The 19,647-nt window shown below is 36.7% G+C and overlaps 1 protein-coding gene across 6 annotated transcripts in view; it reads left to right on the forward strand.

The window, feature by feature from the left end:
• The window catches only part of FAM184A (family with sequence similarity 184 member A), a 117,738-nt gene extending 113,525 nt beyond the window's left edge, over window positions 1-4,213 (forward strand). For 4 of the 6 annotated variants that reach the window (XM_082474489.1, XM_082474487.1, XM_082474490.1 and 1 more), the window contains 2 exons: window positions 2,066-2,268; window positions 3,867-4,213. In XM_082474489.1, the coding sequence (XP_082330615.1) occupies window positions 2,066-2,268; window positions 3,867-3,948 (285 nt within the window). In that variant the 3' untranslated portion in view covers window positions 3,949-4,213. The other 2 variants (XM_082474492.1, XM_082474491.1) reach the window with 2 other exon arrangements.
• Window positions 4,214-19,647: the final 15,434 nt, after the last annotated feature.

The following is a 19,647-nucleotide window of genomic DNA, read 5'->3' on the forward strand; positions in this document are numbered from 1 at the left end:
CATCTTAATGGGCCTTGGGTTGGACATGTATTTTGTTGCCCACTGATCTTCAGAGAAGGGCCTTACTTCTTACAGTCTTAATCACCTTTCTTGACAATTAAAATTGAACATGACCTATTCTTACATTTTGTTGCTGTCTTAGGACAGATAGAAGAGCCTTGCAGATAAATGAAATGGGCATGGCTAAGTCTTATACATCTTTGTACCCGAGATTCCTATGACTCCCATCATAGTGCTATAGGTATAGTGGGTACTCAGTAAATATTTGTTCAGTTGCAAAATTTCGTCATGTTTTCTATAAGCTACTACAAATTATTCTAGTGAATAAAGGAAGTAATAAAGAATAAATAATTATGTATATGGGCTTTATAGGGATTACATATCTTTTAGCAGAAATCAGTAGTAGAAATAAAAATGCCCGTGCTAAAGCTATGTTTTGGATTCAGATTTAATTAATTTGCACATCATATCTAATTTCTCTTAGGCCCTTAGCCAGAAAAATTTCTGCTTTCAAAGCTCATAAAACTTCTCTATTAAGAAGAAGGAATCTATCCTTTCTTCACAACTTAAAGTGCTCCAAACTTTAAACTTAAATGTTTATTAAAACAGAATGACTTGAATGATTTGCAAAATGGAATGACTAAAGTCAGGAAACCTATAGCTGTATCTCCGGAGTCCAAAACAGTGTCTGGCACATACAGGCCTCTCAAAAAAATAATTGGTGAATGAATGAATATAGTTAGTTTCAGTTTTTAAATTCATTATTTAGGGTGAAATAAGCTTTTAATTAAGATTAGAAATATTTCCTTTTTACCTATTTTATTGGAATTACATTTTTAGCCACAAAACCATTACTGTAGAACTTTACCAATGATACTTCTGATTTCTTAAAATAGAAACCTTAAGTAGGTTTAATTATGCCCTCTCATGACTAGAACAAGAAAATGCTAAAGATACATCTTTGTAAATTTTGACTCCTAATAGGGACTCAATTTTCACAAATAATTCTGAAGAAGATATTATTCTTCCTTTCTTTTTGCAGTTATGCTAAAATAGGCTTCTTTTCAGAGACTTTGTGATTCACAGAAAATGACAAAGGACAATGTCTAGATAGTTGAGATCATTATAAGTAAAGGAAAAGGACCATCTTGTCTATTAATTGCATTTTTTTCAAACTCGAATCATTTTGCAAAAAATTATTTCATAAATTAGCACACACTTATGTTAATTTTTATTACACAAAGCAAGATGACGTTCATTGAATCTACAGATGAATAGAGACTAAAGTTAATGATTTGAAAGCTGATAGATTTTAATAATCTGAAATTGTATTGCTCTTTTCATCCACCAATTTTAAAGACCAATTAAAAGGTAAAAAAAGATTGATCGCTTTTGTTTTATAACCTTTAAATTTTTTTCAAAGATTGTGAGCTAATGGTAATACTACCAATTAATTGGTAATTGAGACTTAAGTATACAGATTTCATCTTCCCTCTTCAGAGAGATGGTGCAGTGAATTTAAAACCAAATTATTTCTCTAGGTCAGCTCTAAGTCTTAGGTAGAAATGTGAGATTTGATTCAAACTACATTGCCAAGCATTTTCTCATTCCTTTTATTTTCCAGGCAAGGACTGCCTCCCTTTGACAGATGGCTAAAGTTCACAGACCTCTCTTTTAAAATTATGTTAACTTTTCACCTTCTCCTAATTTTAGCCTAAACCCATTTAACCTCATGGTATCCGCGAGGTCTACTGTTTCCCCCTTTCCCTTTTCCTCCCAGTATTCTTTATCCCGTGGCCTTCTTTCCACCCCCTCCTCTCCTCCCCATGAACCATTCCTGAACATTTCTTCCTCATTCTTTCTGTCCTAGCAGCATGTCTGTCTGTGAGGATTCCATGTAAAGAGCACCTCCAAGGATCCCCAGACCACACTTTGGGTAACACTGGTTCATCTTAACATCCAGCTTCCAAAATTTTCCCACGCCGAATTTGTATCTTCTATTGTTCCTGTTTTCTCATTCGTCCTTATGCAGGGACTGTCCTCACATGTATTATTTTTAATGCAGCAAAAGAAGAAGAACAATAAATCACCAACAAACAGGTTTGTGAGTGTTCCCAATCTAAGTGCTCTGGAATCTGGTGGAGTGGGCAATGGACATCCTAACCGCCTGGATCCCATTCCTAATTCTCCAGTCCACGAGACTGAGTTCAACAGCAGCAAACCACTTCCACAGCCAGTGCCACCCAAAGAGCCCAAGACATTTTTGAGGTGAGCCCCGTCTCACCAGTGATTTCTTTTCTTTTTTAACTTGAGAAATTTACTTTCTTACATTGCAGAAATCTACTCCTTTAAGAACAGCCTAGGAAAAGAAAGTTTACTGTGAAATAGTTTCAAAATATATTCACCACCTCTCTAGCGAACTCCTTTTTAACTCTGTTAAAAAGATTTTTTCTATTTTCTTGTCAATTTTCTAAATGCTTAAAGAGGTACTAATGTAATTCATATGCTTAGAATTTTAACATTTATGGACCGGTGCTTCATTTTTAGAATTATCACCAGTTTTTCATTAATAATCCATCCCCCTTATTACAGAAATTTAAGATATTTTTTATTTATTAAGTGGCTTTTGTTTCTTATCTGTTTATTTTTCCCTTGCTTATTTATAAATATATAGGTGCTTATTGCCAAAACAAAAAATATATAAGCTCTGGGAACTTAATGATAAAAGTGGGAAATTTAGAAAAAAAATTTTATAATTAATATTCCAATTTTATCTCAGAGTCCTTGAGTAGATGTATTAACAAGTAAAATTTGAATGAAATCCAATTGTTTATCCATTAAATAATTAGTCAGAAAGTGCTGTCATTTTGTGCTTACCTTACTATTACTGATCTTGTGCTAGTTTAAAATTTATTGTTTGACTTATTCTTACTAAGTCTCAGTGTCACTAGTAATAATCATACAGGTAGACTACTTTTTTTTTCTAGGCTCAGTGATTAATGACTAGTTAATGACATTATTTTAAATAGAAAAAGATAGCAAGAATGAAAAATAGTCAAATACACCTTTGAATGTGTCTCCTGCTAAATATTTTGTGTTGCTTATTTTCCCTTGTGCATGGGTATGTTCAGGTATCAGTAAGATGCATGTGCATGGGCTCAAGGAACATGACTACTGGAGTTTCCATTACACATTGTTGCGTGCCTTGTAATTTCCCCCAAAGACGGTAGGGATTCTTTTATTTTCTTAACTAGCCCAAAGAATCTTTAGTTGTTAGAGTTAAGATAAGTATAAATTATATAACTTTGAAGATGGAGGGGAAATTGGCGTTTTAATGTACTCCTTTCCCCTAGAGTATCTGCTTATGGAATTATGAAAGTTTAATATAAACATACATATATAAAAAATATTATACCATGGTTTAGTTACTTAATTTAGTTATAGTTAAGGACACATCTGTAAGAAATGCTTGTGTCAGATTCTAAAATTTTTTTTTAACTAACAACTAAAAGAGAAAAGGTGCTGAAGAAGAAGAATGTTATCTGGTTCTCTCTTATTTCCTACAGTTCCTCCTGAACTTTTTTATTCCAAGAAGGTCACCTGACTTTTCTCAACTGTTTGATTTTTTTGTTTCTTGTAATTGTTGTAATGTGGCTCCTCCTTCACGGACTTCATCTGAGCTGCTGCTGCACTCTCATGGAGTGGAGAACACAGTCCAGTGTAGAGGAAGTAGCAGATCTTTAAAATGCATCTCCTAACGTAGGGAACCAGTTGTGGTCATCTGCACTGATGTTTTATGTGCTTTTCCCTTCATTTTGCAAAACAGCTTAATGCTGGGTTACATGTCTCTCTCTTTATGAATTCAGTCCTCCTCAGAGTGAAGCTTCCCCGGTGGCTTCTCCAGATCCCCAGCGCCAGGAGTGGTTTGCCCGGTACTTCACATTCTGAAAGAATTGTTTTGGCACAGTTCTAGGTGGACTGTTACTAAAAGCATGACCTTATGCAGATCGTTATGTGAACAGGGTTTCCTGTGTCAAACACTGTGAAAGTATTTGTCTCTCCAATTCAAAATGCCCTGTATGTCCTGTGATATTTATTGGAATCACTCTATAAGGTACTATATTATGTGTGTAATTATAACAGTTATTTTTATTTGAGATGGGAGAGGCTTTAATCTTTGTAATTACTGCATAATAAATTTTGTTAGAACAAACAGTGTTTCTTTTTTTCTAGTAAGTTTGTTTTAACTTTTAAATACTTTTTAATTCCAGGTAAGACTTGCCAGAAAAAGTTTTACTACATAATAATCATAAAATGTCAAATTACTTCAATAACAAAATCAGGATAGGGAAGTATAACCTGTTAATTTGTTTGTTTCATTTCCGTGTATAACTGTAACTGTGTTCTCTAAGTTTACAAGGCTAGAATGAAAACACATGTGGAAATTATGGACTTTCAAGTACGTAAAATACTGCCAACTGATTTATATTGTTTTTTAAAATTATTCTGATAGTTGAGGACCTAGGATTTCTAGTACAGCATCTATGCTCAGTGTTACGAAGCCAGCTTGTTAGTTTTCTAAGTAGGCAATTTGGTGCTGACACATGAACATGGACCCAACTAACCACTATCATCACATGTTAATGAGACCTTTTCTTCCTTTAAGTTTTCAGTCCACCTTGGCAGGCTACTGTATTGTATCCTGTGGCCTGAAAGAGTGCATCCATTTCTAAGACTGCCAAATATGGTTGACTCAGTAATGTAGATTTTAGAATAACCTGGGTGAACATGATCTATGAATGATAATAATAATGTTAAAGACCAACTTTTTAAATGATTGTTATGTGTCAGGCACTGTGCTGAGGGGCCAGTAGAAAGATTAGCTCATTTAATCCTCACAAAATCTTCAAGGAATAAACCACTGCATATGAGTATGCATGGCTGGTAGTGTGTTCTTTAAATTATCCTGAAAAAAAGTTCTTATAAAATGCTTGCTTTGAATTTTTTCTTCAACTAAGAGATTGAATTTTCCAACAAAAAATGGTTAATGCTTATTTCAGAAAACACAGTTATAAGCTCATTTTCTTGCCCCTAGTTTATACATATCTTATAATTTGGACGTTTATTTACCAAAGAAAGATTTGATGATTAGAACTCCTGCAGGTGACTATGGGCATACAAAGATGAACACCTGGCCTCAAGGAGCTAATCATATACTCGCTGAAATAGTTCAGTACCAAACTGTTTTTTTACAGCAGTATCAGAAGGGCCCCAATCAGCTCTATGGAGGGTACATTGGGAGTGGAGACGAGGAAGGGATTGATTGCTACCTAAGTGGTGGCTACTTGCCTACGGTGTCAAGCTACCTAAGCTGCATATGGAAGTGGTACTCAAGTATAATACTATATATATATAATATATATAATATATATAATATTGAAGGATGAGTAGGAATTAAACAGCCCCACCTTTGGTCTGTCTGGTTAAGGCACAAGCTGAAACAACAGTCAGGAAGGAGCAGGCCAGCTGCATCCAAAGAACTTAGTGTAATCCTGTAGGACCACGGGGCATAATAAGAGAGCAGCCATGTCTTGAGCACCTACCTTGTATTAGACAGTATAATTTTAACATTTTTAACCCTTCAACCACCCAGATGAAAAACCTGAACTCCCCCTCTTTGTCATCCCCGCACTATACAGACATACGTACACACACACAACTCGTAAAGGTTGAAACCTGTACTCTTTATGCTACAAACGGCCTGGAATGCTTAGTAAGGAATTCAACTTGATCCTCTAGAATTTGGAGCAGGTAATAAATAGCATGGTTAGGTTTTAAACTGTTTAGTCAGCATATTGGCCGCAATTTGTTAAGAAAAGATGGGGACCTGACTAACAGCAAGACCAATTCAAGATTTATTGAATTGGTTCAGATGAGGACTGAAAGGAAGAATTGTTCATGGGAACGGAAATGAAGGAATAAAAAGAGTGAAAATGTAGAATTGCTGGGAGTTGGTGACAGATATGTGTTGAATATGAAAGAAAATGAAGTGTGGGCAAAAGATGCAGTGTGATTTCAGGTATGTTGACATTAAAGCTTCTCTGGAATAACAGAAGCAGTTAAACACAAGGGTCTGGAGTGGAATATGGCATATATGAGATCAATAAAGCCAAAGGTGTGTGGATGAAACAACAAGGAATAGAGTTGTGAGCAGAACTTTGGGGGGGGCACCAACACTTAAAGGGCAGGCAGACCTTGGATGAGAATGAGAAGTAGAGTTATAGATCCCCAAAAGCATGATGTTGTGTAAGAAGAATGCTTCAAGGAGAGAGCAGCCAACCAACAGTGTCAAGTGCTGTAGAGATCAGGAAAGGGAAATAATGAAAAGTGTCTGTTGGCTTTGACAACTAGAAAATGGTCTTAGCAAAAGCAGAGTCAGGGTAAATGGCAGGAGCAAAAGCTAGATTCCGGAGAAGTGAGGTGAAAGGGAGTTGAGAGAGTGAGTGAAAACCCCTCTTTGAGGAAATTTGGCTATACAGGTAAGGGGAAAGAGGCAGAGAAGGTAATAGTGAGACTGAGATGGGGGGTCAGATGGGTTTTGTTTGTGTTTTATCATATTTTGCTACTGGGGAGGGAGAGAAGGAGAAAGAAGAGACAAGCAACAATTTTATAACCTTCAACTCTATCACTGGGTTACATGTAATAACATTAAAGAGATGGTCAAAGAAGTCCCGTAACACTGTTAACACTGTGATTGAAGAAGAAGTTTCAGCAAGACATTTATTTTGATAGAATATAAGAAGCAACATGGAATCCTAGGATCTTAAAGGCCATCTCTTCTAATCTCCCACAGAATGCTTGAATCTCCTCTATAACATCCCTGAGTGAACTTTAATACTTCAGTGATAGGAAGCTCACCTCCTCTGAGGCGCCCTCCCTGCCTACTGGCTCTGCCACCAACAAGTATCTTAACCTCTGTGACTCAGTCTCCTGGGCTTTGTAGTAAGATGGATACTCTTAACCCTACCTTCCTACAAAGATAATGAGAGAGTTTGAGAAAGGTATAAATTACTATAGGTGAGTAAATAGTTGTCTTGGAAAGTAGAGCAAATATACTGGAGAAGTGTACAAGGATAGTCAGGCAGTGGTTGAGCTCAGAGGCTATATGTTTATATTGACACCCAGCAGCATGATTTTGCTCTTTGACCATGTTTGGCTACTTGGATGCAGGATTATAGGAATGGATAATAATGGACACTTAACCAGGATTAGGATTTTTTTAGGTAAGTACAACAAAAGGAATAAAGTCAGAGGAGCAAGAGTGTTTGCAGAGAACTGATTATTATTATTTTTTATACTAGAATTTTAGAAGTAAAACCACAGTGGAAAAATACTATCAATTGCCTTTCCAAAGGGTCTGGTCACCAATTTCCAATGTGTGTCGGGGGCATTTCCCCACACATCCAATTCTCTGACACCAGCTGGGTGTCCTACAATTCAACTGAATTCTGACACTAATTACCCAGAGATGACATCAGATCCCACAAGTTAAGGACCCAGTCCTATAAGACTACCCTCTGCTTCAGATGCCAATAAGCCCAGGCTATTACTGGCTGTAAACCAGAGGTTCTCATGACCCCCTCCTTGGGTTGATTAATTTCCTAGAGTGGCTCACAGAACTCAGGAAACCCATTTACTCGCTAGATTATTGGTTTATTATAAAGGATATTAAAGGACATGAATCAACAGCCAGATGAAAATATATAGTGTAAGGTCCCAAACAAAGGAGCTTCTGTCCTACTGGAGTTCAGGGCCCAGCATGATGGCACATGAAAGTGTACTGGTTCCCCAACCTGGAAGCTCCCCGAACCCAGTCCTTTGGGTTTTTATGGAGGCTTCATTACATAGGCATTATCAGTGTAATCCACTGATTAAATTTATTGGCCATTGGTGACTGAACTCAGTCTGCAGCCTCTCTTTTCTCCCCTTCCCTGAGAACCAAGGAGCTCTAACCCTTTAATCACATGGTTGGTTTTTCTGGCAACTATCCTTAGGTGGGGTCCAAAAATCACCTTATTAACATAAAAAAAGACACCTTTTTATTCCTCTCATCACTTAGGAAATGCCAGTGGTTTTTTAGGAGCTCTGTGCCAGAAACTGGGACAAAGACCAAATACATAAACACAATATCATTCTTACCTTAGAAGTTGTCAAATTAATCTTTGTATTTAGGTCAAGATGTTTAGTTCTTAGTTTTTATCTCATTCTGTCACCTCCTTCATAACCAGTCATATGTAGGTATGATTAAAATTCTTATTTTTATCTTAACATCATATCTTAAAATATTTACCTAAGGTTTTTCATTATCATCAAACAGTAAGTGTCTAACTCATAGCTTTTTCCCAAATACTGATTTTAAATCTGGAGTGAAGAGATAGGTCCTAATGGGACAATCGTAAGGAATATTTTCTTTCTATATATGGCACTCCATACTACAGCTAGAGCAGAAAAAGTGCTTCTTGAAGAGCTGAACCATGATTGGTTTTTTTTGCTGTGTCCCTCTTTATGTTGTAGGGAATGTTAATGTGGATTAGGGAGTGGAGAAGGAAAAATGTATAACATGGTAGGAAATGCTTCATTCATGTACACAGGAAACATATGCAAAAGTTTGTCCAAAAACAATACAAATTAGATGTTTAGAAATATGTCTAAAACAAGTTTTAGTTATGCATTCAGACTCTAAAATATGTATTAATGATCAAAGCATATGAAAATATTTTGAGAGCAGTATCATGCTTTGGACCCAGCTAAAAATTATCCATAGGAAGTCTCATAACTTTTCATTTATTTTCATATATGAAAGGAGAACACATTTTATCTTTCCAACAAAACAAGATCAACAACATTATTTGGAATAGACATATTCTTTGACAATAATGGTGTGCATTTTTCTTTTCATGTTGTTACAAATATTCCAAATTCTCTGTCACATGACACCACTGTGATAATGGATTATACCATATTAATTTCAGTTTGGAAGATTACTACATATTAACCACCTCTGGTAATACCAGGAATATAGTATCTTTGTAATTTTCTGAATGTAGCTATATTTAATTTTAACAATTTAATTTACTCTTATTAATAGTCAGAATCTCTTTGAAATAGAATAGATACCCCAGACATGAACTCACATATGTGGCCAAATGATTTTTGACAAGGGTGCCAAGATCATTCAATTAAGAAAGGACAGTCTTCAACAAATGGTGTTGGGAAAACTGGATATCCACATACAAAAGAATGAACATGGACCCTTACACCTTACACCACATACAAAAAAAACTAACTCAAAGTGGATCAAAGACCCAAACATAGGAACTAAAACTATAAAACTCTTAGAAGAAAACAGGGTAAAGCTTCATGATATTGGATTTGGCAATGATTTCTCTGACATGACACCAGAAGTACAGGTAACAAAAGCACAAAGATAAATTGGACTTCCATCAGAATTAAAAACGTGTGTACCGAAGGACAGTACTAACAGAGTGAAAAGGCAACTCCCCCAAATAGGAGAAAATATTTATAAAGCATATACTTGGTAAGGGATTAATATCCAGACTATATAAAGAACTACTAAAACTCAACCAAAAAACAATTTAAAAATGGGCAATAGACATTTCTCCAGGGCTTCCCAGGTGGCACAGTGGTTAAGAATCCACCTGCTAACGCAGGGGACATGGGTTTGAGCTCTGGTCTGGGAAGATCCCACATGCCGCGGGGCAAATAAGCCCGTGCGCCACAACTACTGGGCCTGCGTGCCACAACTACTGAAGCCCACGTGCCTAGAGCCTATGCTCTGCAACAAGAGAAACCACCACAATGAGAAGCCTGTGCACTGCAACAAACAGTAGCCCCCGCTCACCACAACTAGAGAAAGCCCGCGTGCAGCAACGAAGACCCAACACAGCCAAAAATAAATAAATAAAATAAATGTTAAAAAATAGACATTTCTCCAAAGAAGATATACAAATGACCAATAAGCACTTGAAAAGATGCTCAATGTCACTAGCCAATAGAAAAATGTAAGTCAAAACGACAATGAGATACCACTTCACACCCACTAGGATAGCTTTTATTTATTTTTTAAAAAAGAAAAAAAATGAAACAAGGATGTGGAAAAATTGGGGCCCTTTTGCACAGCTAGTGGGAATGTAAAACCGTACAGCTGCTGTGGAAAATAGTCTAGCAGTTCCTCGAAAAGTTAAACAGAGAATTACCATATGATCCAGCAATTACACTTCTAGGTATAGTCCCAAAAGCAGAATTGAAAGCAGGAATTCAAACATTTACTTGTACACCAATGGCTGTAGCAGGATTATTCACAGTGGCCAAAAAGTGGAAACAATCCAAATGTCCATCAACAGATGAATGGATAACTAAAATAAACACAGTCTTTCCCTCCTGTTGTAGGGAAAATCCTTAGTTCAGTCTATCTCCTGTGGGTCTTCTTTACTCCCTATACAAAACACCTTATTTCTGGTCACCAAATGTGTGGGTGGGTTTTGGGTTTTCTCCACAACAACATGCAAGTCTCTGCCACCAGACAGGCATTCTACAATTTAACTCAATTCCAACACTATCAGGAGATAACATCAGATCCCACAGGTTTAGGGCTCAGTCCCACAGGACTGCACAGACCCCCCCCCCCCCCCACACACACACACACTTCAGATGTCAGTCCCAAGCCCAAGCCCAGGTAATCACTTGTGCTTCCAACCAACCGGCTACAGATCAGAGGTTCCAATGACCCCCCTTCCTTGGATTTCATTACTTTGCTAGACTGGCTCACTGAACTCAGAAAAATACATTTACCAGTTTATTAAAGGATATGATAAAGGATACAGATGAACAGCCAGATGAAGAGAAACACAGGGCAAGGTCTGAGAGGGCCATGAGGGCAATAGCTTCTGTCCCCATGGAATTGGGGTGTGTCACCCTCCCAGTGTGGATGTGTTCACCAACCTGGAAACTCTCTGAATTCCATACTATTGGGATTTTATGGAGGATTCCTCACGTAGGCATGATCAATTATTAACTCTGTTCCCAGCCCCTCTCCCCACTCTGGAGAAATGGGGGAGACAGGGCTGAAAAATTCTAAGCTTCTAATCAAGGTTTAGTTTTTCTGGTGACTAGCCCCATCTGGAAGCCATCCAGCAGCCCACTCAGAGCCACTTCAATAGAACAAAAGATGCTCTTATCACTTAGGAATTTATAAGGGTTTTTGGAGCACTGCGTCAGTGACAGGGTTAAAGACAATATTAGAACAAGAGATGCTCCTAATTTTTTATCATTTTAGGAAAGGATTTCAGGAGCTCTGTGCCAGGGACCAACAGCAGAGACCAATACTTATTTCCCATTCTCTCACACGTATGCTTTGGATTTGCTGAATTCCTTGGATCTGTGGGTTCAGTTTTCATGAAATTTGTAAAATATTTTGGCTTTTATTTCTTCTGATATTTTTTCTGCTTCCCTCACTCCTGGCCTTTGAGGACTCCAATTATACATATATTATGCTACTTGACATTGTCCTACAAAACTCACCAATACCCTGTTGAATTCTGGGAGCTTTTTTCTCAGTTTCATTTTGGATAGTTTCTATTGCTATGTCTATAAATTCACTAATCTTTTCTTCTGCAATGTCTAATCTGCTGTTAATCCTGTTCAATGTATGCTACATCTCAGCCATTGTAGTTTTCATCTCCAGAAGTTAGGTTTGGGTCTTAAAAATATCTAACATGTTCCTCTAATACTTAATCTTTCATATTGTTAATTATGTAGTTTTAAAAGATGTATCTTGTTTTATTTTTGTAAATTTTTAGTTGTGTAGATTAAAATGATTATACTGTGTTACAAGAATGCTTAATTTCTATTTTTGTCCTACTATTTTGTATTCTTTTATTCTATTTTACTTCACAATTTACATTCTGCTAAAATGTGAGCAGGAATTTTTGTTGGTTTTGTTGGTTTGGAAGCTCCTAAATTAGTGCCACTGAATACTGCTTGTTGAACTGAATTTTTGTCATATCACTAAAATGTTTGTTTTTGTATAACCTTGTTTTAGACCAATGTATGTATTATCTATTATCTCACAATAACAGAATTTGGTATATACATAGAATGGAATATTATTCAAACTTTAAAAGGAATGAAATTCTGATACATGCTAAAACATAGATGAACCCTGAAAACATGCTAAGTGAAATAAGCCAGACTAAAGAACAAATATTGTATATTATGTGAGGTACCTAGAATACACAAATTCATAAAGACAGAGAGAACAGAGGTTGCCAGAAACTGAGGGAAGGAGATAAAGGGGAGTTACTATTTAATGGGTACAGAGTTTCTGTTTGAGACAATGACAAATTTCTGGAGATGGCTAGTGGTGATGATTACACAGCATTGTGAATGTACTTAATGCCACTGAATTGTACACTTAAAAATGGGTAAAATGATAAATGTTGTGTTATATATGTTGAATCCCAATTTTAAAAAGCAACAAAAGCAAAAATAAACAAGTGGGACAACATGAAACTAAAAGTTTCTATATAGCAAAGGAAACTATAACAAGATGAAAAGGCAACCTACTGAATGGCAGTAGAAATAGAAGTAGAAAAGAAATAGAAAATATGAACAAACCAATCACAAGTAATGAAATTGAAACTGTGATTAAAAATCTTCCAACAAACAAAAGTCCAGGACCAGATGGCTTCACAGGTGAATTCTATCAAACATTTAGAGAAGAGCTAACACCAATCCTTCTCAAACTCTTCCAAAAAATTGCAGAGGAAGGAACACTCCCAAACTCATTCTATGAGGCCACCATCACCCTGATACCAAAACCAGACAAAGACACTACAAAAAAAGAAAATTATAGACCAATATCACTGATAAATATAAATGCAAAAATCCTCAACAAAATACTAGCAAACAGAATCCAACAACACATTAAAAGGATCATACACCATGATTAAGTGGGATTTATCCCAGGGATGCAAGGATTCTTCAATATACACAAATCAATCAATGTGATACACCATATTAACAAATCGAAGAATAAAAGCCACACGATCATCTCAATCGATGCAGAAAAAGCTTTTGACAAAATTCAACACCCATTTATGATAAAAACTCTCCAGAAAGTGGGCATAGAGGGAACCTACCTCAACATAATCAAGGCCATATACGAAAAACCCACAGCAAACATCATTCTCAATGGTGAAAAACTGAAAGCATTTCCTCTAAGATCAGGAACGAGACAAGGATGTCCACTATCATCACTATCATTCAACATAGTTTTGAAAGTCCTAGCCACGGCAATCAGAGAAGAAAAAGAAATAAAAGGAATACAAATTGGAAAAGAAGAAGTAAAACTGTCACTGTTTGCAGATGACATGATACTATACATAGAGAATCCTAAAAATGCCACCAGAAAACTACTAGAGCTAATCAATGGATTTGGTAAAGTTGCAGGATACAAAATTAATGCACAGAAATCTCTTGCATTCCTATACACTAATGATGAAAAATCTGAAAGAGAAATTAAGGAAACACTCCCATTTACCATTGCAACAAAAATAATAAAATACCTAGGAATAAACCTACCTAGGGGGACAAAAGACCTGTATGCAGAAAAGTATAAGACACTGATGAAAGAAATTAAAGATGATACCAACAGATGGAGAGATATACCATGTTCTTGGATTGAAAGATTCAATATTGTGAAAATGACTATACTACCCAAAGCAATCTACAGATTCAGTGCAATCCCTATCAAATTACCAATGGCAATTTTACAGAACTAGAACAAAAAATCTTAAAATTTGTATGGAGACACAAAAGACCCCGAATAGTCAAAGCAGTCTTGAGGGAAAAAAACGGAGCTGGAGGAATCAGACTCCCTGACTTCAGACTATACTATGAAGCTACAGTAATCAATACAATATGGTACTGGCACAAAAACAGAAATATAGATCAATAGAACAGGATAGAAAGCCCAGAGATAAACCCACGCACCTATGGTCAACTAATCTATGACAAAGGAGGCAAGGATATACAGTGGAGAAAAGACAGTCTCTTCAGTAAGTGGTGCTGGGAAAACGGGACAGCTACATGTAAAAGAATGAAATTAGAACACTCCCTAACACCATACACAAAAATAAACTCAAAATGGATTAGAGACCTAAATGTAAAACCGCATACTATAAAAGTGTTAGAGGAAAACATAGGAAGAACACTCTGACATAAATCACAGCAAGATCTTTTTTGATCCACCTCCTAGACTAATGGAAATAAAAACAAAAATAAACAAATGGGACCTAATGAAACTTAAAAGTTTTTGCACAGCAAAGGAAACTACAAACAAAATGAAAAGACAACCCTCAGAATGGGAGAAAATATTTGCAAATGAATCAAACGAGCTCATGTAGCTCAGTATTAAAAAAACAACCCAATCCAGAAATGGGCAGAAGACCTAAATAGACATTTCTCCAAAGAAGACATACAGATGGCCAAGAAGCACATGAAAAGATGCTCAACATCACTAATTATTAGAGAAATGCAAATCAAAACTACAATGAGGTATGACCTCACACCAGTTAGAATGGGCATCATTAGAAAATCTACAAACAACAAATGCTGGGGAGGGTGTGGAGAAAAGGGAACCCTCTTGCACTGTTGGTGGCAATGTAAATTGATACAGCCACTATGGAGAACAGTATGGAGGTTCCTTAAAAAACTAAAAATAGAATTACCATATGACCCAGCAATCCCACTACTGGGCATATACCCAGAGAAAACCATAATTCAAAAAGACACGTGGGGGCTTCCCTGGTGGCGCAGTGGTTGAGAGTCTGCCTGCCAATGCAGGGGACACAGGTTCAAGCCCTGGTCTGGGAGGATCCCACATGCCGCGGAGCAACTAGGCCCGTGAGCCACAACTACTGAGCCTGTGCGTCTGGAGCCTGTGCTCCGCAACGAGAGGCTGCAACAGTGAGATGCCCGCGCACTGCGATGAAGAGTGGCCCCCACTCGCCGCAACTGGAGAAAGCCCTTGCACAGAAATGAAGACCCAACACAGCCAAAAATAAATTAAAAAAAAAAAAAAGACACATGCACCCCAACGTTCACTGCAGCACTATTTACAATAGCCAGGACATGGAAGCAACCTAAATGCCCATTGACAGATTAATGGATAAAGAAAATGTGGTACATATATACAATGGAATATTACTCAGCCATAAAAAGGAATGAAATTGGGTCATTTGTAGAGACGTGGGTGGATCTAGAGACTGTCATACAGAGTGAAGTAAGTCAGAAAGGGAAAAACCAATATCGTATATTAACGCATATATGTGGAACCTAGAAAAATGGTACAGATGAACCAGTTTTCAGGGCAGAAATTGAGACACAGATGCAGAGAACAAATGTATGGACACCAAGGGGGGAAAGTGGCAGGGGTGGTGGTGGTGGTTTGATGAATTGGGAGATTGGGATTGACATATATACACTAATATGTATAAAATGGATAACCAATAAGAACCTGCTATATAAAAAAATAAATAAAAATTCAAGAAAAAAGAAAATATTTTCAAATCATATCTGATAAGGGGTTAATACCCAAAATATATAAAGAATTCATACAACTCAATAGCAAAAAAACAAACAATACAATTTAAAATGGGCAGATAATCTGAATAAATTTTTTCCAAAGAAGACATAAAGATGGCCAACAATTATATGAAAAGATGCTCTACATAATTAATCATCAGGGAAATGTGAATCAAGGCCACAATGAGATATCACCTCACACTGGTTAGAAAGGCTATTATCAAAAAGACAAGAAACAAGTGTCAGCAAGAATGTGGAGAAAAGGGAACCCTCGGGCACTATTAGTGGGAATGTAAATTGGTGCAGCCACTCTGGAAAACAGTATGAAGATTCCTGGAAAAAATAAAAGCAGAACTACCATACGATCCGGCAATTCTACTGCTGGGTATTTATCCAAAAAAACAAAAACATTAACTCCAAAGATATATGCACCCCCATGTTCTTTGCACCTTTACAATAGCCAAGACATGGAAACAACCTAAATGTCCATCAGTGAATGAATGGATAAAGAAAATGTGTCATGCATGTATATATATTATATTTATACATAACAGAATATTATTCAACCATAAAAAAAGAATGATATAAGTCAGAGAAAGAATAATACCATATGATCTCACTTATATGTGAATCTAAAAATACAAAAACAAGCTCATAGATACACAGAACAGATTGGTAGTTGCCAGAGGTTGGGGTGGGGGGTAGCAAGGGTATGAGAAATGAGTGAAGGGGGTCAAAAGGTACATACTTCCAGTTATGAAATCAATAAGCCATAGGGATGAAATGTACAGCATGGTGACTAGTTAATAATATTGTATTGCATATTTGAAAGTTGCTAAGAGAGTAGATCTTAATGTTCTTATCACAAAAATAATAAATTTTGTATAACTATGTAATGTGATAGATGTTAACTAGACTTATTGTGGTGGTCATTTCACAATGTATACAAATATCAAATCATGTTGTACACCTAAAACTAATAATGTTATGTCAATTACACCTAAATTAAAACTTTTTTTAAAAAAGAAGGCTAAGTAGTAGAATACTATCCCAGTGATTCTTCATTGCTTTCTGAATAAAAATAATTATAAGGTGCTATATTTGCAAATTATTCAAGGTGACATCTCTTCTGTTTACTAAGATCCATTCCTTTTGCTTTTTTTCTACATGCCATTTGCTACACAAATGAAAGTTCTGCTCTTGGTACCTCAGTATGTTTAAGTTATGTTATCTGAACAGAAAGTGCTTGGAATGTACAGTCAGAGAGATGGAGAAGGATGACTGAAGATTACCCTCAGATGCTGGGGGGATGTCATGTACAGACCAATGCATGTTCTACCCAGAGTATTACCAAGGCATTTACCCTTCTTATTTCTGAGTAATCTGGGCTTGTGTCTGAAATATCTTTCTGTTGACACCTAGTGAACTCTCTTGTCACCTCCTCTGTGAAAGCTTTTTCCACACCCTCACACTGAATTAGACATTCTTTTCTAGGTGCACCTGTAGCATTTATATTACATTTATTCAATCATTCGACAAATATTTGTTAAGTGCCTACTATATGCCAGGTATTACTTAAGGTGGTTGGGATGAATATATCATTGAAAAAGGCAAATATCCCTGTCCTCATAGAACTTAGATTAGAAGCAGGGGATGTAGACAATAAACATCATGAATACATTTAATGTTAGAAAGCGATAAGTGCCATAGACAAAAGGGAAAGATGTGTAAGAGTGCAGAGGGTGAGAAGGGATGGACATGATGCAGTATTAAACAGAATGGTCCGGGTTAGCCTTATAAAAAAGTGATACAGGAGGAAAGACTTGTTTCCTGTCTCCCCAAAATGTCAAAGTCAATTACCATGTAATTTATCTTTTGCCTTTCCCTTCTAGTACAATGCCCAACACTTAGTAGGTTACTGGAAGAATAGAATAAAATATGTCTGTATTTTCAAGAGAAAATGACTGGGACTTCCTTGGTGGTACAGTGGTTAAGACTCCATGCTTCCAATGCAGGGGGCCTGGATTCAATTCCTGGTCAGGGAACTAGATCCCACATGCATGCTGCAACAAAGAGTTCACATACCACAACTAAGGAGCCCATGTGCCACAACTAAGGACCTGGTGAGCCACAACTAAGGAGCCTGCCTGCTGCAACTAAGACCCAGTGCAACCAAATAAATAAAATAAAATAAATAATAAAAATGACTCTGTGTGTTCCATATGTTCATGTACATATGTGTGTGGTAATACATATACACAAATCCTTTTACATTCTAAATTCACTGTCATTTTATATATGTAGATATATGTTAATTTAACATATATGTAGATATACATTAAAAATATAGACACACACTGCTCCATTCAAAAAGGATTAGAAGTGACTACATGGATGATATACAATAAAAATATATATTCTTCGGCTTCCCTGGTGGCGCAGTGGTTAAGAACCCGCCTGCCAATGCAGGGGACAAGGGTTCCAGCCCTGGTCCGGGAAGATCCCACATGTCACAGAGCAACTAAGCCCGTGCACCACAACTACTGAGCCTGTACTCTAGAGCCCGTGAGCCACAACTACTGAAGCCCGCACGCCTAGAGACAGTGTTCCACAACAAGAGAAGCCACTGCAATGAGAAGCCCACGCACCGCAATGAAGAGTAGCCCCCACTCGCCACAACTAGAGAAAGCCCACGTGCAGCAACAAAGACCCAACTCAGCCAAAAATAAATAAATAAATAATTTTTTTTTAAGTATATATATTCTTTATCAAAGCAACTAACTAAATGGTAGTGGAAAATCAGGACTAACTGAAAGGAGAATACAAACACGCAGTTGAAGGCTAACATAACCAGGCTTAAATTAAACCTCAGTGTTTGCCTGATGTGTCTTTGAGCTAGGGTGAAAAGATGTATGGTTATATAATTCTTATTATCAGAAAAGAGGAACGGTTCTCATGAGGATAAAAAGATTTCTGAGCCCTGAATTCTAGAAGTAATTCCTCATAGAACTTCATTATAGGAGACAATCAATTCTCAATTGATGATACTAAATGGTATTCTCAATTATTTTTACAACAAAACATGTGAATTTTAAAGCTGTTATCTTGAATAACCTTATATAAAAAGGGAAATTGTAGCATTAAAAAACAACTCAATTTAAGAAATTCTGTAAAAATATGCCAGACTACTAAGCAGTAACTGTCTAATGTCTAACTTGATCCTAGGATAGAACTGTAAATAAAGGGATGAAAAGCCCCTTGGACAAGTTTCCTTAAATATCATTTCTCTTAGCTAGACTCTTGGATAGTAGAAAGAGGTTGTAATCAGACAAGCTACTGATGACAATACCTGGAATGCTGTTATTTTGTATTTCTAACCAATGGTAGAACAATATGCTTTGGAAATGGTATATCTGAAATCAAATTATGAAATGTGAAATTACCTATGTTATGACTATCTCCTCTGACTTTTATTTCAAGCAAAATGAAAAATTTCCTCAGAAATCTGCTTTTAATTGGATCTATTTTACTTTTTAAAATCACTCTACTTGAATTCCAGACTTCCATGTCATAAAGCATAGCCAAAATAATTTTGGTTGGAACACTTTCAAAGCAATTGTTGACATCACCCACCATGGCTAAAGAATAGCTTCAGTCATGCATCCCTGTAGCATCTGTTTAGAGCTGCATGACTTCCTGGTATATAATGTAGCTGAAAAATGTCCTTCCAGAGAAGTGGCCAATATGGTAGAGTAGGAAGACCCTAAGTTCATCTCCTCCCACAGACACACCAAAATTGCAACTATTGATGAGAATGACCTAGAGACTAGCAGACAAGATTTTCCACAACTAAAGATACAAAGAAGGAACCACAAAGAGATGAGTAACAGGAGTGGAGACTTGGTAAAATCAAGACCCATATCCCCAGGGTAGGCAACCCACAAACAGGAGGGTTGCAGAGTTCTCCCCAAGGAACAAGGG

This window comes from Balaenoptera physalus (genome assembly GCF_965194825.1).
Source record: "Balaenoptera physalus genome assembly, chromosome: 9".
NCBI lineage: Eukaryota > Metazoa > Chordata > Mammalia > Artiodactyla > Balaenopteridae > Balaenoptera > Balaenoptera physalus.